The sequence below is a fragment of the Dendroctonus ponderosae genome, unplaced genomic scaffold, assembly GCF_020466585.1.
Source record: "Dendroctonus ponderosae isolate FM_Combo_2020 unplaced genomic scaffold, Dpon_F_20191213v2 Dpon_F_20191213_6, whole genome shotgun sequence".
NCBI classification, from domain to species: domain Eukaryota; kingdom Metazoa; phylum Arthropoda; class Insecta; order Coleoptera; family Curculionidae; genus Dendroctonus; species Dendroctonus ponderosae.
Window position 1 is genome coordinate 7,730,929 of NW_026018814.1, and position 21,229 is coordinate 7,752,157.

Genomic DNA, 21,229 nt, shown 5'->3' on the forward strand with positions numbered 1-21,229 from the left:
ATTTCTAAGAGCTGGACTGCTCTAGGAATATACCACGTGCATCAATACTGAAAAGCGTGCTAACGTTAACATTTATATCTAATTCACCCTGTAGATTTCCTTGTACCTAAAAATAAAAACCATTATAATTTTGAGTAAATTTATAACCAAACAGAAAGTACTTACAGAAGGTTTCGAGGAAGCAAGTAGGTCTTCGCAACATTGCGTAAATGTTCTAATCGAAAAGAAGCAACTTCCAGAGTAAATCCATTATCCAACTTACCTGCTACTAAGCTATGGAATATTTCGACTAATCTCCAACATCCGCGCCTTGGTCAAGTCAAAGCGGCATTTCGTAGATCATGGATTCTGCAACGGTTTTAATAGGAGTAAATAAAACATGTAATTCTAATTATTTAAAAACTATGTCTAAACATGCACATAAAACATTGAACTTACCAGACAAATATTTCCAATTTCGGCGGACCACTGTCGCAAGATTTTCCGCACAAACTAAAAAAATAAGTTTCCGTCAAAGGTCTGCCTTAACTGGCACTGAACACAAACTTAAACCAAACGCGAATCACTAACAACGACAAATACTGCATGACCCAAGTTCAAGAAGGGCTTAAATGCAACAAACGCTAAGTAATCATCCGGACGATGTCTGGCCACTGTCTCCGAAAGAAGTCCGACTATATTTTTAGTGGTTCCAACAAACTAAACAATTAGATCAAGGAAAAGGTTATTCTAAAGCACCTACCTGGCTGGTGCGGGAAACTGCATCGCCTCCATTTAAAGGCTTGGCAACGGCAATTTTTACCGAACCCTTTGGTAGGCCTTTGAGCACCTGGACGGCAGTATCTAGAGGCGCACGACTAACATCAATATTATCGACTGCCAATAATCGATCTCCTGGAATCAATCTGCCATCGGCTTGCGCTACACCACCCGGCACTAGAGAACGGATGACTATCACAGTTTCTTGAGGACTTAACGGGTCCTGGAAGGAAAAAGTAATGTGGTGATATTTTGAAAAATTTCTGAAATTGTTGAATCATTCAGCAATATTTTTGAGGAAAAATGGGTTGTTGAAGATAAACAGCTAGGCTTCATAAAATATCAATAACAGAAAATAGACCTTTTGAAAATCACATTTTCAGAGAAGCGTATAGAACCTATATCTCAGCAACGGTTCAAAATATGAACTTAGTTGTGGCCTTTATGAAGAACAATATTTCATTAAATACGTTTAATGAAATAATGAAATTTCTAGCCACTAAACTCCAAGATTTGTCTGTTATGTCTTGTAAGACTAAAATTTCAGTAATCGTCCAGTTGTGGGGATTCTTTTTCCATTTTTCCTCTAACTGGATCAGGCTTTCTGATGTATTTGTCATGTTCGTGTGTTCGTATTGTAATTAGTTGGAGTACGTAAGTAGAAATTGGAGTTTGCCTCCGACCCTTTCTATACGATCAGTGCAGTGTTGTCTGCGTATTCTAGTATTATCTTCAATTTGCCTACGAGTTTTTGTCTTGTAAGATGTCATCTAAGCCATGGCAGCATACGTTGGATGAAAATAGTGAAAACAGTGAAAGCAGTCCTTGTTTCGCAGAAACGTGGATTGTCAATGCGAATTTCCAGTTTAATGTAGCCCTGGAGGTCTCTGACAATGTGTATTAGTTTTTTGTAAGCCTGGTTAACACTATGTTGAGTTGCGCCTTTGAGTTGATTCCGCTTTGTGAGTTGGTGAGTTATAATTAATCGCGCCTCACTGCGTCGCACTTGCCATTTGGTTGGTTTCTATCATCGCTCGGAAATTGAGCAACAATTTATGTTTTAAGTGACTTATTTGCAATTTTTTTGTTTAGACAATATTTTTAGAAAGACAAACCTAATTCGGCTATTAATTTTGGTATCATCGTTGTGCATTAATCACTGCAGTAGAGTGAAATTTAGACAAAAATAAATGGCTCTAAATTAGTGATAGATCGGCGCTGGAGCGTTTTTCGTCAAGTTGTTGTTGACTTTCGTTAAGTTAGAACGTTAAATTTGCCTTTAGAAAAATTGCAATGCGAACAGGCACTTTCATCATCGAAAAGGATTAAATAATCATGTTTATTCTGTACTTCAATGTGTTTTTTATTCGAAAACGTGTATGAATATTCAGTTTACTACAGACAATAGACGAAAGCGGTGTCGTGTGAACCGCATTCTTATATATAAGGGGGAAATGAAAATGGAGGATAGGGCGCCAGCTTGTAGAAAACTGGTAACAATTATATCTAATCTATAAATCTTTTTATAGACGACAAACTAAATTTGAATATCAGACATTTTGGCGTAAACTTGCACCTGTTTACGCCAAAATTTCATTAAAAACATTTTCTACAGAATGTGAATCTTCAAGTTTCTACTGGCTTTACTTTGTAAGTTGGAATTTTTTATTTATTTTATTTAAGAGTATGTAGTTGCGTAAAAGCGTTTATTTTCAAATCAACATTTACGAAGTGTGCAAAATTCAGGATTTCATGTGATTTGAATGTATTTTTGAAGAAAGTTTGACAACATTTAGACCGCACTCTTCTTTACTGCACGCACAACTCTGAATGAGTGTTTTTCGTTTCTGAGAAATTTGTTTTTGAAAAACTCAATTCGAAATGTGTCCCGTAATAGTTATTTGAAAGCCTGCGAAAATTTTCTTAATGATGAGTAAAATTCGAATTTTTGACGGCATTCACATCGCACAACTTTGAGCTGTATAGTATTTTTCGTTTCTGAGTTTACTCAGTCCCGGCAGTTAATCCGTCTGTTGTTTTATGATTGTGTATTATTGATTGCATTCTTTGTTATGGATATAATTGTGGTTTTTCCATGTCGTTTCCTGATGCTGTATTTTTCATGTGTGATTATTAAAGTAAGTGTCGTACCATCTGTTTACTGTGTTCCAGTTGTCGTAGTAGAATTTTGGGGTTTTTGTGGTACTGAAGGCTTTTTGAGTGTCCAGCGAAAGCGTCAGCTTTGTCTTTGTCGATGCGATATTCTATTTCGTTCTTCTCAATAATGCCAACTTGCTTGTACCGCGATGGTTTTTTGATATTTTGCCAGTTCTACTGTATTTTTCATTGTGCATTCAGCTATTCGTCCTGTTGTTATTTATAAGTCCATTGTCTCTGTCTGTAAAGTTACCTTTGGTGTTTTATTGTCTCAATATGAAAAGAGGCAGATAATTTGTTAAGACATTTGCCGTTGTTTTGGTACTTGTGTTAAATTAGTTAAATAAGTTTTGACAAAGCAGTAAAACCCAATTTCTTTATTGATCAGTATACTCCTTAGAAACACTGTATATTTTTATGCAGTCAGAGTACACAAATTTAATTAGAATGCACGCATTTACCTGATAATCTAAAATGGAAAATCCCAGGCCATGGTCCCCTTTACTTAATTCTACAATGGTGGCTTCTTCGCACCACATGGGCAGTCCGGCGATCAGTTCCAGAGATCTGGATTTGCTTGTGCTCACTGCTTCGCTGCCCAAACTGGAAGCGATTGACGATTCGGACTTGGCTTTGACAAGACGCGAAGCGTCCGCAGTTGGAATAAGAGTCTGTAGACTGCCGGCCAGGATTTTCTGCCGAAAACCAAAACTTATGATACTAATCAATGGACAATGGTGAAATCGCTTACTCTGGCTTGGAACGCTTCGGGATGCTGCGATGTATCAATTATTCTAATAGGAACAGGGTACCGAGCACAAACTAGATTGACGAAAGTAGGAAGTTGCCTTAAAATTGAAACTACTTCAAGGTGATTGAGTCCGAGTAGCTGAATTCCATTCACCTCAAAAGAACAACTTCCAAGTAAAAAATATTTAAATAATAATCACTTGAAAAATCACCTCCAATAATTCATCGCCAGATTGCAAAACACCGTTGAGGCCAACCGGCCCATCTGGAAGAATATTCCTGATGTAATGATGCGGTCTGACCTCCTTCCCATCCTCCACATCCACCGTGCCCTCCAAACTAATCCCTAGTCCGCTTTGTTCTGTTTTGTTCATTTCCGCTATCTGGAAAATTAATAGGCTTAACCGGGACCGTATAATTGTTTACCACCAAAGGGTAGAAGTGAAACTTAAATGGGCACACATTGTCCAGCTGCCCATAATCAGCGATCTCCCTAAGTAGCTGGACAATCCAAAGTGATTTGTCTCAATTCGCCTCTGTCACATTTTAATTAAGCAAGTTTGGAAAATCGCTGGCGGCTTTTGGATCCGTTCCAAAAACGTGGCTGGTTTGCCGAATCAGCTCATTAAAATGATAAGCTATTAATCCCGAGATTTTATATATTCGTAGAGGGTGAAATTTTGATCGATTTTCGATTTCGAACGTATTATGTGCGAAATTGGGCAATTTCATGCAAGTTGAACAATTTATTTTGAGGGAGATCAATTCGTTGAAATTTTGGTAAATTTCCGCTAATATTAATCAATCATTTCTAATATCCAGAAAAAGATGAGGAATTATTTCGAGATCACTTTGTTGCGAAAAACCAAATTTGTGGTTTTTGCGAGGATTTGAATTTCAGTTCAAAAGATACGCATGAAACTGAATTTGTGTCTATAACATTGTTATAATGTGTCACATATTTTGGGTCAACTTACTTCTAAAACTGTTTTCAATCGATAATCTTTTATCGTTTAACATGTTTTCGTCCAAGTTGTCGCCGCTTTTATGAATTTCTCGCGATTGCAGTTAACGGATGCAAAAAACAAATTTAACCGATCGTGAATAAAATCAGTTTAAAAAATCGCTTTTAACGCTATAACCTTCGGACTTAAAACCTGGACCGATTTTTCGTTAGCTTCTAGTAAAACATTTTACGCAAATGGACATTTCAAAAAATCTAAATTTAAAAAATGAAAATTTAAATCTAAATATAAGCAGAAGAAATATGTTGAATTCGGTCAACATTCCTATGTCTTTTCATACCAATAATTTTAATTACTCACTCCCCTTGCTAATGACCGTAAGGATCATATTTTTAAGAGCATTTCATCATAAGCAGAAACCTAAATGATCAGAATAGAAAAATCGATTAAGAACATTTAGAATTTTTTGCTGCAAAAATCATAGAAAACTGAATAACTTTTTCAAGAATGTTAGTGTTGCCGTCTTTTACTCGGGATGTTTAGTTGTATTTTTGATAATTTTTTCCTTTCAGTTTTCGTCCTTTATCCATATGGTTAAGAATTTCTTTGGTCCTTCATTAGTTCTTTCTCGTAATTTTGTTTTTCCTGTCAATATTTATAGTGAGTTCGAGTAAAACTGATTTGATGTTATACCACTTTTCGTTTATAGTTCTGCAGTTTAGATGCTCTTTGCTGTCACATGTTTTTAAATTCCTGTTTATTTTTATTTGTAGTTCATTCCGTATAACTTGGATTCTAAATTGTTTATCCGAGTTTATTTTAGCATTCCAGTCCGGGAACGCTTTAACTGACTTTATCTGGTTCCTTTATCCTATTTTATTTATATGCATTTTGTTACATAATATTTTGTTAAAATGTAGTCTATTTGATTTCTAATTCGACTTTAGCTACTGTGACTAAATGAATAACCGCTCATTTTAGATTTATTTCGGTGCGTCTGAGACCATCCGCAAAGTTTGATCAGCTTTCGGACTAATTTCTCTCCACTTTCGTTGTAAAATAGCACGATTTTTTTTTAAACTTTCTAAAAGGCTTAGCATTATTAGTTATCTTCACCCTTTTTGATTCCAGTTGACCTTGACTTCAAAAAGGGCCCGTAATTTATATTAGAAGTATTTAACTACCGAATTTTTAGCAGTTAAGTGGTGAAAAAATGTTTCAAGTAATTTCAGTTGATTGCGCAAAACGCTAATATCTTAGAGAAAAACAGAGACAAATTAATCGATTTTTGTTTTGCAAAAACTAAAACCAGTCTGACTGTTTCCCGAGCCTTGTTTCTATCAAGCCGTCCGTCGGAAGGAAAACGAATAAAAAACTTTCAATAATCAATATGCGAATATGAGGATGAACGAAATCTGCATCAATATTCATCTGGAATAAATTTAAAGTTAAAACCGCTATTATCTGGAACAGTATTGCGTCTGAATAAAAAACCTAATGTTAACTTGAATTGCTTTTACTTTATTCAGGTTTGTGACTGTGAAGTTGAACAAATAAATTACATTTTTTTGACAAACGATAAAGTAAAAGCGCTACTTACCACAATTTGTGCACTTTTATCGATCAAATCTTTCCATTTTTCAAAAATCGCCTCTTGACTCTTAATACTAAACTGCAGCGACTTGCCACCATCGATCACAATCTCCTTCTCCTCATCCACTGGACTGATGGATTCGAAAAGAACCGCCGAATCGAAATCGATACTAGTGTGCGATTCGCCTTCAGGTTCAATACCCAAATGGCTCATGTGCTAGAAAATGGCAATTTAGTGCAAATATTAAATTGGTCTTTTTTGCTCACCACTAAACTAAATGGGACTTTGGGGAGGGAAGAAATCGTCGGGGATGGCGGAGATGGAGGGCGCATTTCATTTGCCTTGATCGCTTGTTGCAATTGTTCATATTTGGGGCCTCGAAGGTACCGCTCGAATTTAATATTGACTAAAGATCCGGTGTTTTTTAGAACTTCTACAGCTTGGTGGTTTGTAAAGCCTATCACAGAAGTTCCATTCACCTGCAACATTAAATCACCCCCAAACTAAGAAGGAATTGGAATTGATCAGTCAAAAACCACAGTAATTCGGTAGATTGAAATGAATTGTTTGCGTAAATCGTGATTCTGATCAACGAGAATTACCGGAAAAAGAAATCGGAAGGCACATCCGAAATCTACGATCACGCATAGTGGCTGCTAAGGAAGAGGAACGATCGCTCTAAGTGTTTTTTGGCATCCCGCCAGGCGTGTTTTTGGAGATAAAGAACGACTGATCTGTACAATATCTTTTTCAATTCCATTCTCTTGACTGATTTATGAAACCACGACGTGGGGTTGCCAAAGACTTTTGATATTATCATATCAACTAGCAATATGGGCGTCATATTTTATTAAATTATGAAAACTTGCCGATTGCAGTGAAAGTTCACTCCCTAACCCAGACAAATGAATATTTGATGACACTTTTTCAATTTTCCAACTTTCCGAAAACATCTGATCGCATCTAGATAGTTAAATAAATATTCTGATCGGGAAAGTCGAAACATTCAAGATACGTAAACAACTTGAAACTGGAATCTGGCTTTGCAAACTTCCAGTCGCACCATACGGAATTGCTTCCTTTTACTGAAAAGTTCCAGTTTGTAGTAGTTTCCATTATCGCGTCGTCTGCATTTTCCAACCACACTTGGAAAGTTTGCGTTCTATTTTTCTCGGGATCTAAAAATTGCGAAAAAGACTCTAGGAAGGTTTAACAAAATGTGCGGAAGACGAAAACCAGGAAACCAGTTTAGTTTCCGTGTGTGATACTGAAGATGGGCAAACTTTGCAGCTAATTTGTTGGTAGTAATTATTTTTATTGCCAACAAAAATTTCCCTCAGGCAATTAATGGCTGCAACATGAACTGAAGTCATTAATATTTAGTTGCCTCGTTTATTTTTAGCTTTCTTCATCACGATATAAGCTAATGACTTCAGTACACTAAAGGAAAATTGCTTACTTTTACAGGAGGTCGCGAAAGCTAAATATGATAATTTAAGCGCACGTTTTATATACAAAAATTGTCGAACGTACTCGGAGAAATTGTGTTGAAATGGTTTTTCTGAATATTTTTTTGGGCTACTGTCTTTTTCTAACTGTTTTATTGTTATGGTTATTTGCGTTTTGCTTCCATTCCAACCAATGCAAGTGAATTTGTATTGCAAGTTGCTGTCTCGAATAATGAGCAAAACAATTTCGATTTAAAAAAGGAATTTATGTTAAATATAAGAAGAAAAGCTAATATAGATTTTTGAAAACAAAAATTTGCACAAATCCAACTTTATTTTTCTAAATATGAGGATAGTTTTCGTAAACCTCCACTTGTTTGGACAGGCCTAGTGAGTGGATCTGCACGAGTAGAATAAAGTAAAACCAAAAACGCTTGTACTAGAAAGAGATCAAACGCACCAGAGGCCTAAGGATAGGGCGGTGAACGCCCCTTTACAGACTTTTATCTTTTTCTAGCACAGGCAATCATCGTTCTATCGCCTGATTCCATTCGTGAGTAAGAACAACTACTGTAGATTTTCATAAAAATTTGAGAAATTATACGAGGTGGTTCACTAATGCGATGCGACGTTGACGCTTATATCGAAAAGTAAAAAAACTACAACTTCGATATTTTAAATGAGAAACCGTGTTGATGACTGCACTTTTCGATAAGCTGCATAGATTTAATCATTTTTCTTTAACTTTTTCATGCGATTTTCGGATTATTAAATATATAACATAATTTTTCATAACATTGCTCCAAGATATCTTGTAATGCAACGCGACTTCAATACATAAAAATTTGAAATTTTCGGTTTGAGGTCAGAAATTTTTGTGTTTAAGCCTCACATAAAGCAATGTCTTGAGTCTTGTGAGTGAACTCCGACACGTCAATTGCACTTTCCTTAATGAAACAACATGTATATTATTTAACGTTCTGGAAAACCTTTTACGAAATTTATGAAAAAAATTGAATAATAATTTGTTGAAACATTTCCATTGGAACATGATATATAATTTCATAGGAAATTTAGTGGACGTCCATAACATGAATTAATATACAGGGTTACATTGGAAAAAAATACAGTGGTTTCCACTTTATTTGCGTTTTGCTTGCAGCGATTTCTAGTACAATTCTAAATCAACCTAAAATCTAAAACAACAATCTAACATTGAGTACTTAGCAGGTTTCAAGTGTTTCATTTGGATTTGGAGGAAAAATAAGTGTAGAATAAATTGTTTTCTCTTAAAGTGAGCAAACGAAATTGGAAAAATAATTTACGTAGCAGTGCGTGCGGCACGCTCAACCAATATTACTGGAAAAGTTAATAAAGATTCTTCAGAACACTGATCTCTAAAAATTTTGCAAAAACAAACTTTTTTCACCCTGTAGGTTAAACATGGCTGGTAAATATTATAGAATGTACACGTATTGAATAAAGCAGAACTATAAACGCTAAGGCTAGAAAGAGAACACACAACAGATAAGGCAACCAGAGGCGTGGCCTAAAGATGGGCGGCTCAACGCCCTCTTACCTGCGTTTGTCTTTTTCTGGTTTCTGGACAGACTTTTATTGTTCTGCCTTATCACAATTGCAAAAATATTCGAAAAAACTAATTATATAATATATCTAAATATACATAAATTATCATGTGATTAGAGTTAATGAGAACTTACCTCGATTATTCGATCGTTCACTTTGATGATTTTGGTTGAATCTGCGGCGCTGCCTTTGCTAATGCTCTTTACGAAAATCCCAGAAATTTCCTCTAAAAACATTAAAATAACTCTAAGCGATATTCATCGATACAAGCTGATAATGATAAAAGTATGTTTAAGATAAGAAGGTAAACTTTAAGGAAAGAAGTTCTTTCATTCTTCTCAAATGGTCGTTGAACTTGAAATAGTAATAAATTACCTACGTTTAAAAAATTAAAGTTAAACACTTTGGCTGGAAAAGCTTGTAGAGTGTTTTGGCAAAGACCCATTTTAATTAATTATAAGCCTACACCCACTCAGGTTAGTGATAGAATAGTAAATATTTATGGCGTCTAAATGCCATTTAAACACATTCGAACTCGTTCAATGCAATTAGGAGAATTGGCAGGCCAGCCATGAAATTGCGCCTAAAAATAATAATGCGCTATTTAAATAGTCTGCAAATGAAGTAGCGAATATCATATTAAATAGATAATGATTTATAAAGCTGGTAAATAATGAGGTAGGGATATTGAAAAAATAGCATATATCGGGCAACGAGCTGTGATGGGAAAATTTCCAGTTTGTTTAGTTTAATAATTAATTGAAGTTGAATAATGTTTGAAAAACAAATGGCTTTAAACTATTTTACCTTTTTCGCACACATAGCCAGCGATAGTTATACCCAATCCCAAGTCGTTTTTTCTCAGTTCGATGGCATAAATTTCGGTTTCAGGCAAATCTGCATTTTTAACATTCATGAGCGATGGCGGCGAAAAGGGCGGCGGTGGCGGGCAAATCTTGGGAATCGGAATTTTGCCGATGGGCAGAGGGTTTCTGACCACGTCGACAATATCCGAGATGGGCTAAAAATTATATTAAAATTAACGGTTTACTTAGCTGATTGACGTTTAATCTTCATCACTTCAGGAAACGATAGAACAGGAGAGAACAATTTTCCTACATATTATTATAAAAAAATTCCTAAATCGTATAGTTTCGGAGTTCCACGCCTTTGAAAAAACGAAAATGTTTCGCTATTCCTTCGCAACTTTTAAAGTATTATATATTCACCCAAAGTTTTACGTACACAAGTTTCCTCGAAGTGTATTTAGTGTGTCAACCCCCTATTCTATTGTTTCAAAACTTCAGCAACAAAAATGTAATTCAATGTGATCTATTCGAAACAATATAGCATATCATTCATTTAAATTTCATTCAGCTTTGCAGGAATCCATGGAAATTTACAAAGATTTGTACCCAAACTAACCCAAACTAGACCGAGGTAACACTGTGTTGACTTGCCCTTTTGAATTGATACCGCTGTGTGAGTTGATGAGTTATAAGTCATCGCGCGCCTCACTGCGCGGCACAAATTGCGCTTGTGGCGGAATAATTCTTGAAATCACTACTTTCAAATTTTCGTTGTGGAGGATGGGGAGCCAGCTTGTAGAAATCTTGTAGCTTGAACTGAGTTTAGTTTTCCGACAAGCAACTGAAGTCTAATGGATTTTTTATATTTCTCTCTGTGTGGCTGAATAACCATTTGAGCCACAGAGTTCGTTTTCATATCGTTAGAACAACGTACGTGAGTAAATTCTGGTGGTTAAAAAATGTATCAGACACTTGCGGGGAAGAAGTCTTCTTATTTCAATGTCCTCTATATCCAAAACGACGCAAAAGGCCAACATTGTATAGACATTATTCTAATTTGATTTACCGATTCCTAAGGTTATCAAGGTTAATCCTGAATAATCCTGTAATTATTTTTTTAATGGCGGTATAAAGACAATCCTGTAAACTTAGATTCAAGAGTAAACTTGTGTCAGAGAGTTTGTTCTCAACCAACATCAAAGCATATTGAACTAAGAGCCTCTCCATAGCTTAAATATCGCCTCCCCTAACTAAACTCCATTCATTCAATAAGCCGTTCGGAAGCTTGTCACATTTCATTCCCAAATGGAAATTCAACCCTTTTTAATGGCAGAAATTGCCATTCGACTTGCAATTGTATCCAAAACAAAGTCAACAGCAAACGAACTATTTCCAAATGGGTTTTAAGTTCCAGTAATCAATCTCGTTTAGTCCATAAACTGCTTTCGCTCGCACCGATTCATTGATTTCGGATGCCAAAAGCTCTGGATGTGGAAGCGGTCCTAAATCGTCGATTTGATTCTAAATGAATCAGTTCGGATTTGAAGGGAAGTATCTGGAATTGTCAATGTCTCGTAGAGGAGATTAAGCGTGGATGTTGTAATAAGATAAATCCTTCAGCTTGTTCGAGCTGACAAAGGACCTCCATTCCCTGTGCTATCTCGCAGTTAATCATTATTTCAATTTTGGGAATATTGGAGCTTTAATATTTAATAATCGACGAACATTTAAGTCGTTGTAATCACTTAATATCCATGATTTATTTTGGGAGAGCCATTCAAACTACGGCCATGTACAAATGTATGACTGAAATTGAATAATTCGTAGCTTTGAATAAACGGTTAAAATATTTATTTTTCTTGGGCATCAAATTGCGACAGCAAAACCGCTTCTCAAGGGTTTATTTTAAATAATTTCGATTAGTAAAGTGGTCACGCTACTATTTTGAAAATGAAGGGTGGGCAAAATTGGTCGTTTTTATGGAAGCCCTAGCAGATGTATTAGGAAATCGTTTTATTTTTTAGTTCTTTCACTACTGGAGTCTTAGTAGCTAAGCGTTTGCAGAATGTAACTCAGATAAGTAGAAAACTATATCGCAAGTCTCAAAAAGTTGCAAGCTGAACTTGTAATTTTTTAATGATTCAATGTCTATCTTCTCCCAACTGAGAGGCATGTGAAACTTTACCCATTTTTGCATCGTTTTATTGGCCATCTTGTAGAAAATTTATCTGAATTACTCATTTTTAGCAAAAACGCGCACCAACCGATAAAGAACTGAACAACACTTCAAGCAGAATTTATTCAGTTTCAAAGTTGATACAAATTTATCAGTGTAATGTTGATTTTGTTGAGCAGGTTTTTTAAACTTTATACAATTGATATAAATTATTTTCAATTATTTTCTGGCTTCGGACAAAAGAATCTTGAACTTGCCGTCTTCCTGTGCATCTTTGATGGAAAGCTGCTGGTCTATCCTCTTTTTCAAAGGGTTCATTAAAATGACCACATTTGACCATCCTGTACAAACCGACTCTAGGTAAAAGCTATTAAGATCCGAGTGTATCTCCTGAATGTAATATTAACTCCGCTTGTAAATCTGGTCTAATTTATTGTTACGCCGGTGCCGGTGTTAGAATCTCGGCTACGAACTGCATACAAAATCGCATAATTAACCAATAAATTCCGAGCCATGTTGTGTAACGTAGCCGGAGTTACTTATTCTTTTCGGTTTTCACTTGAACACTACGAAAAGATCTTTTTCCCTTCTGGAAAATAGAGCGAATAGCATTGTACTACATTTTTAAACAGTTTCCCTATAGAGTTCGCATCCGAACATTCCAATACAGAATTGAGGAATTTTCTTACACACTTTGAGACATCAATTTGGGACAAAACTTTGTTTAGTATGTGAGAACAACGACCTTTTTTAATTAAAAATGTATGATGAAACCCTTTTCCAACCACTAAGTTGTTCATACGCTGTATCGAAGAGGCTCTATAATATTTTCGGCCTTCGCCCCTATACATAAACAAGTTCAAGAATGTATTCCAATTTATGTCTCTTTCATATTTTAAGAATCAACCAAAAACAGGTCTGAGGCGCGCACTCAAGCATATTTTTTATTTTTCGATAGAGGTTCCACTGTTGAACAAAAAAATAGATCTTGAAACGCTCTATCGAAAAGGGTTCTAATCTAAAAAAAGATTGTTTAGATCTACTGCAACATTTCCAAGAAATGAATTATTAAATTTCAATCATTATGACAATTTTGGATTTAGTCTTAGTTAAAGATCAAGATCATTATGAAAAAACCCTTCCTTGATTAATTCTCGAGAAAATCTAGAGTTTTGAAACGTCTGCTACGTAATTAAGTGTAAATCAGAAAGCAGACAAAAACCTCTATTTTTTAACAATTAAGAAATGCCCCTTTCTTCTTCTTGAAGCTGCTTTGCCAAGATTTATTGCAAAACGAGTCCCCAAAAAAACCTAACTTTCAATAAAACACCACACCAGTTGAAGATTGAAACTTCGGTTTAAAAAAATAGTGTCTCTTGATGTCATTTCAAAGCCCTGGGCAGAACACATTGTGTCACAACTTTCAGTTCGATCTACCATTTCAGACTACGCCCAAAATTTATTGAAAAAGCATCACAATCGCACAGCAAAAAAAGCCTGAGAGTCTGAAAAGTATTAAACCATTTCATTTCAATAGACTAGAAAAACTCAGACCTTCCTTTGTAAACTGGAAATAATTCAGCAGGGTTCATTGAAATATATAAAGAGGGTGCCTTTTAAAAACTGGAATATGCGAGGCACAAAAGATGTTTAACTTACATTGTGCGCCCCGTAAATAAGCGGAACGTAGGGGATGGGTGGCGATGGGGCGCAAGTTCCTGCAAATCCATTTTCTATCAAATGCCTGTCGAGTTCCACAGGATCGCCTAGAATTTTCGTTGGCACTATTGGTGCGTGACTGCCCAAAGTCTGCAAAAGATCAACTCAATGGAATATGTTTTTTTCGCAGGAATTAATACGGGTTTTATTATAAAAAGCAGGTTTATCGCTGGCCATTATCTGGAATCACCCGCTGATAACTTTAATGTTGAAACTTTGAGATATCCGGCTGTAAAGTCAAGCTTTTTCGCTTTGAAACTTTATATTTCTGCCTTGGGAGTAAACATTTCGGGTTTGAAATAAAATAAGTTCAGTACACATGAGAAATGATGATTCCAAATTTGCAATTTCGAGGGTACAAGTGAAATTTGGACTTAGTTAAACATATCAAATCCAAGCAAAGACTCATGATGCAATTTTGTAAATGGAATTTCTGCTTCAAAAACTTAAACATCTTTGCTCCTAAATTTTGACTTTGAACTGAAAAATTCCGCATTCAATTTAAAAGTTCAAATATAAGCAACAAATCAGAATTGCAATTTAACAATCTTGTCCTTCAGGCAGCGAATTCAGATGAAAATCCACTGTAAATTCGATGTTATTAATTCAAAGTGTTAATATAATTTAAAATAAAGTCCGTCTTGCGCATTTGTTATGAAAATGTTAAGCAATCTAACTTTAGACTCAAAATTTCGAGGTGGAACACAAACCATCGAATTTGGACTTCAATGCCCCACTCTCAATCACAAAATTCAGGCTTTCAATTCGAATTTGGGACTGAAATTTCAAATTTTTCTTTCGGAAGAGGATCAAGCAGAATTATTGGGATCAGAATCCTACGTCATGAAAATCATTATAATGAAGAAAAATATTTTAACACAAATTTTTAAATTGGAAAATATTGAAACATAACAGGAGTTTTACATCCATGAATATTTAGTGCACCTGGGCAATGTGTTTGAAGCCAAACTTTTTGACAAATCAAGCTTTAAACAAATCAAGCTAAAACACAGTTGCTCATATATTTTTACTTTAAACTGAAAAATCCTGATTTCAAGGAGAAAACCCCAAAATATTTTCACCGAACTGTAAAATAGCAAATGCGGTGGCAAACTCGAAACTTCTACAAAATCAATTATCGGTGCTTTTATATTTAAACTTTGAACTAAAAAATACCACTTTCAATTGAAAATTTGAAATGCAAGCAAGAAGTCAGTATCCGAATTTTGTAATCTTGACAGAGAATGAAAATTGAAGTCCACTGTAAAATCGATGTTATTAGATTAAATCTGAATATCAATTAAAATAAAAATCCATCTTTTGCGTTTGAACTGAAAATATTAAACTATCGAGGTTTAGACTCAAAAATTCGAAGTTAAACACAAACTATCGAATCTATCACAAAACTTTCAAGGCTTTGAATTGAGAATTATTTTTTGGATTAAGATTAATCAAAAGTATTTGGGATGAAGATCAGCATTTTCTGTTTCAAGCCGACATTTTTCGATAGAAGTTTACACCTGCATAGGCCTGGGTAACACTGTGTTGAGTTGAGTTGATGCCTCCCTGTGAGTTATAACTCATCGCGCCTCACTGCGCCGCACCTCCAACTGCGCTTGTGGCGGAATAATTATTGAAATCAGAACTTTCAAAGGACATTTTTAATTAATTGAAATTTCGTTGTGATTTCTTCGCGGTTTTTTGTTAAGTCAATATTTTAAGAAAAACAAAATTAATTCGGTTAGTAGTAGTCGGCATAACTGGCCATAGAATTCTACCGGGAGTGGATGAAATTGGTCGATAATCTTTTGTGTCGTGTGAATTGCGTTCTTAGATGGAAAATATAGAATAATTGTGGCCTTTATGGTAAGTGCGGTAGTTTGCGAAAGTGTAGTGAACTTTTTGAGGATTTATGAGTAGGAAATGGAGGATGGGGNGGGGGGGGGCGCCAGCTTGTAAAAAGCTGGTACGAAGGTCTCTAATCTATAATTGTTTTCGCTTGAACTGACTTTAGCTTTCCGACAAGCAACTGAAGTTTGATGATTCTTTATATTTCTCTCTCTTTGCTTTGCTGATGCTGATCAAATAAGTTCGGCTGTGGACAGATTTCCTGCTGTATTAAACACATTTTCTCTTTCTTTGCAATATTTGCAGCAAAACCCATCTTCTACAGAATGTTAATTTTTCAAGTTTCTACTGTGTGAACTTGTAGAGTATTTTTTGTTGCTGAGTTTTTCGTTATAACTCATCGCGTACATCAAGATGTAGGAAAATTAATTTTTCGAGCTGTTAAGCCAACGAGGAAAATATTTCTTACCTTTCTTCAAATGTGTTTCACTCGGAGGTTTATGCTGGACTATACGCTCTTCTGAGACTACAATATTTAATCCTGACGTTTCGCTAGCACGAATGGCAAGCATCTTCAGAGGTTATTCATCTAGACACTTTTAAAGTCCAGTGTAGATTTCCGAGCGAAAGACAGCCACTAAGCGCTTGAGAAACGCCTTATGGCCCAAAAAAATCAGCAATTTTACAGTCTTGAACTTGCTCTCTTGCGTTAACGTTCTCTTTACAGGAAACATCAACATTACAGCAAAACACTGCATGCGAAACTCTTTTCGACACGTGGAAACTATTTTTTTATGATGAATTTTTAGAATGTTTGCTATACAAACTGGCAATTTTTTCGGAAGTTTTTAATTTTTGTTCTCTACTGAGCCATTTGCGCTCATTGACTAAGAAATTGATATCGTGAATGTCTTGCTTGCAATTGGCATCAAAATCAATGCATTTGTCGCTAGTTTATGAACGCCACTGTAAAATCAGTTTGGTTCATTTCAAGCTGAAATAAATGTCCAGTTTATGGACAAGTCGGTTTGATAGTCTGCGGCAAACTTGCCTGGCTGACAAAGATTTAACGAACCTCCGCAATTACAACAATACATAGGGAAATGTTTGACCGTTTGCAAACCGTGCCAGCCACGTAGGAGCACCCTCTTAAATTATGTAACTGACCCCTTAACAGGGCTGTCTTCACCCAAATTGCTCATCTAGTAATAATTAATCCGCTTTCACCTCTAGCTAATTCATGAGACTAATTGCGCGAGTAAAACCCGATTGGTTCGCTCATCAAATTAGAGCAACTTTTGGTCGAGAGTTTCCTACCTGAAATTGCGATTTTTGCAAAAGATAGTGTGTTTTTTTGTTAAATAACCTCGTAATTCATGAAAATGTTTATACACATTTGTGATGGTCAAAAATTTTGCTACTCAGTTTTTTAAGTTTGTGTTTAACAAATGCAAATTCAACTGGTTCTTCATTATTTACAAGCAACAACCTTTCATGAAAGTTACTGATTTAAGCAAGAGGGAAAGTGAACATTACATTTAATTTCTTATTTCGAGTATCTTGAAAATTGCCGCTTATTGAAAGAAACAACCTCAAAAAAATCATTATTAAGTTAGAAAATTATCAAAAGTTTAAATTCGAAATGTCCACAAAATCAGATAAAACTGAATGCGAAAAGTCACCGAAAAGTACATTGGAATAAATGAATAGAAATTTTTTATTAAAAGCTAATAAAGATTGGAAGATGTGCAAGACAATGATTATGCGGTATAACCAGAACAGCCTCGAAGAGTTTTCAACAAATATCCATCTATCTGAACCAAACATTTTAGACCATAATCGAGCGACAGAAATATAACATTCCTGTTGGTAAATTTGCAACTAGAAATCGGTAAATTTTAGGTAATACAAACAGTTATATTATATATATACACAGTTCTGATCCTTCTGGAATTTATCATACCTGGATATCCGCTGTGGTTGATTCAACTGGTCTGGCCACTACCATGCGCACATGCACACCACACTGGCGCAGAACAGAAGCCACCTGCTCAGAACCCAACCCCCTTAGGTTCACTTCTCCAATTTGGAGAATGTGGTCTCCACTTTGTAACCGACCGTCCTAGAACAAATGTTAAGCTGAAGATAAATTATCTATGGTGGTCTGGTGCATTTTGCAAAGGTGTTGAAGGCCCATTTTTGCTATATTATTGAACCACTTAGTGGGTGTGGTAATGAACCGTTAACTTCCCTTTGTTGGAATCTCGTTGAAACAATTCTTGGAAGAAAAAGTGTTTCGTGTTAGTTATCTATTAATTCGAACAACACACGAGGTCCCCACCAAATGAATAATTTTCGCCAGCAAGACAAAAAAGAGTAGCAAAGAAAAGGCCCAATTACGTTTCCTACAAACATCTGAAATGGCTGGAACAATTCGAGCTAAATAAAAAGTTTTTAAGATGAATAATTGAGCACGATTCTCGCCCAGAATTCTAGATTACTTTGTTCGACTCGTTTTCTGCTTAATTAAAGATTGCCAAAGGCTCGCGTAAAATGAAGTTCTGATTGCGCAGTTTAACTTTACTTAACTTCTAAAGTATTTTCCTTTGCATTGTCATCTCCAGTAATTTCATTTTTCAACAATTATGTTTGTCGATGAAAAGTTACCCAACTTATTATTTTTAGTCATCACGAAGCGAAGAAAGTTTGCCCACATTTTGCATAATTCCGGCAGCTTAAAATAGAAAGAAATATGGAAGTGGAAAAAAACATAACGCACCCTAAGAATAAGATGAAGAAGTTTTATAAAATGATAAAGAAAACTTTGCATTGTTATATTCTCGATTTGCTTCACTAAGGTTAATTTAAGGAAAGTTTATTGAAATCGCTTTATTTTATGCTGTTTTCAAGAATCTTTTTTCAACTTGAACGAGGGACACAAACCCAAATTTTATCTCGCATGATATAAAAAGCGCGCTAAACCAAAACCAAAAAAGTTACTACCAATTCCTGGCCACATAAAACAGATATGGGAATATTAAGGCGACTTTACCATCCCGGGTGCAATGAAAAATGGTCCAAAATTGAACAGCGTACCTTTATTATTATTGCATGGACTTGGGGCTTACGATCGGCACGCATAAATTGTTTTATTAAAGCCATTACATCTGCTCAAACAGCATCGGAATCATAAATTTCTGGATAAAATGCCTATGAAATTTAGGCTGTAATGGTGGAATATAATTTAACTTGCTTGCTTATGGCTAGTTTGTAATATTATTTGGCCCATTTAGGACAATAACGACCAAATGAAGATTAGCAGGTTAAGCTAAAGTAAACTTTAAGCTTAAAAAGCAATAAAACACCTTGTGGAACGAATAGATAACTCAGTTAAATATTTTATACAGAATGTATATGCAAGATTAATTTTCTTAGGAAAAGTTACACTTGCAAAAGGTTTTTTTGGAAGAACAATATCTTATAAACGATAAGAGATGGCAACTTCTTCTTTCATCGTATATTAGAGGATGAAAGGGGCTCTGTTTTTTGCACTTTGAAGTTTCATTAGCTGCTCAAATGGATTTTCCAGAAATTATTAAAGTTCAAATATTTCAATTGACTAACACATTTTTTTATATAAAAACCATCACTTTTTTAATCAAATTTATTTCGCCTCTTTTGATATCCATATGTTGTACACCCATCTGAGAGAGTTTATGGCGATATACATCTGAGTAGATAATGATACTTTAAAGTAGGAAAAAGTGAGTGTATTTATTCCCTAGCAGTCGATGAAAGAAGCACGTTATTTTGTCGTTTCTGAGAAATTAATTTTCAAAACACTTAATCAAGAAATTTGGGTATTTATATTAACATTTTGTCTATCTCTAACAGTTTAGACGTAATGAAGCTATTTCTTACCAGTAGTTTATAAGAATAAACATCGGGATTTTGTTTATATTTAATGCATATTTTAATAGTGTGTTTAGAATATATTGCATACCTAAACTAATCTGACATTAAGCTAGAGAAATTCCACATTAAAAATTAAACAATAAAGAATAATATTGTCTTTGAACCAAATATTACAGTCCCAGCAATATAAACGAGTGAATATTTGGGTAATAAAAAGTCCAAAAAACGAAAGCAAAGTTTGAATTGAAATACCAAAAAGACACTAATCAAAGAAATATACTCGAGCTTTTAAGCCCAAAACTAAACACAAATCTCGGCAGTAAATCGAAATAGCCGCTCCTGAAAAAGGTTCAGATGTCGATCGGTTTTACGCTCTATTTAATGCCTGTCGCAACTGAAGACTCAGGCCCCGGTTCGATAGAACCGGGCAAACAGGCCCTTTCCTTCCTTCCCAATGATAAAAAAAACTAAAAAAAATGGGAGCTTATTTTCTGCTTCAAAATGGTTATAACAACAAATGCGCCAAAGACGATTCACGTACTTGATAATCGTTTGAGCGCGCTGCAATTTCGATCCACTTTCAATTGCTCAAATAAACTCATTGCAAGCAATCGCTAATCGAACACTAATTGCCCATAAGAGAACAGCAGAAACGAATGAAGTAACCGAACAAAGAAACTGTGCTGCTCTTTCTGTTGTTTCGAGATAATGTTTTCAATTAAACAAGCCTTAAATTACATCGTTGATATACGACGGCAAACAACGAAAAAGACTTCGCGTGGAAAACAATCAAACCAGAAGAACACAAAGGCAGGGTCAATGCGAACGGGGCATTTTACTTTGTTTTTCCTGTGAACTCAATTGAAAACGATCCAGCGATCAAAGCGCCAGGCAATATAGAAGCAACGGATCGTTTACTTTAGCACTTGGTTGTTGCATTTCGAGACGCTTTGAATAAATTGGCAGCACTAAAGCCACTAATCAGATAAGGGAGTTGTTCGGGGGTGCAGTAAACCAGAAGTCACCGGAAGTTTTTATTGGAGAAAAACATCTTTGAAAGTCCAGTGGTTTAGTTGCACGTTGTTCAATAATGCATGCTTTCAAGGGATGGTAATAAAAAAGGTGACCCAAAACATGGTCACTTTAAGAGCAAGAGCGCTTTTCTTTACGAAAATACCTTAAATCAACATTTTTCTCAACTTCAATCAAAAATTAACTTTCAACAATTATTTGAATCAACAGTTTCCAGCAAAGCAAGAAATGTTTTCTTGGCGTTTTGCAAGCCCGAGTGACCTGCATTCTCAGAGGTGTTTAGCTCGAAAGCTTATACTGATGGACGCGCCAACATTTCAGTTTTCAGTTTCAAAAAGGGGAACTTTTCAAAGCTTTATTCGATCAAGCATAATCTGTTCCAATTTATTGGTTTTTCCACGAGTTTCAGTTGCCCATTTTTTGTGATCGCACTCTATCCGAAAAACCCACACGGATTTTCTATATAATAA

General features: G+C 35.4%; 1 protein-coding gene across 4 annotated transcripts in view; it reads right to left on the minus strand.

The window, feature by feature from the left end:
* The window catches only part of LOC109540469, an 82,657-nt gene that overhangs the window by 52,223 nt on the left and 9,205 nt on the right, over positions 1 to 21,229 (minus strand). For all 4 annotated transcript variants that reach the window (XR_007281719.1, XM_048667353.1, XM_048667352.1 and 1 more), the window contains exons 3-12: positions 17,776 to 17,934; positions 13,905 to 14,054; positions 10,068 to 10,281; positions 9,395 to 9,486; positions 6,492 to 6,704; positions 6,232 to 6,441; positions 3,879 to 4,049; positions 3,668 to 3,820; positions 3,378 to 3,611; positions 743 to 982 (exon numbers count right to left, since the gene is read on the minus strand). Coding sequence is in view for 3 of the 4 variants with exons in the window: in XM_048667353.1 (XP_048523310.1) it covers positions 743 to 982; positions 3,378 to 3,611; positions 3,668 to 3,820; positions 3,879 to 4,049; positions 6,232 to 6,441; positions 6,492 to 6,704; positions 9,395 to 9,486; positions 10,068 to 10,281; positions 13,905 to 14,054; positions 17,776 to 17,934 (1,836 nt within the window). In the remaining variant the exon portion in view is untranslated. The remainder of the gene's footprint in view (positions 1 to 742; positions 983 to 3,377; positions 3,612 to 3,667; positions 3,821 to 3,878; positions 4,050 to 6,231; positions 6,442 to 6,491; positions 6,705 to 9,394; positions 9,487 to 10,067; positions 10,282 to 13,904; positions 14,055 to 17,775; positions 17,935 to 21,229) is intronic.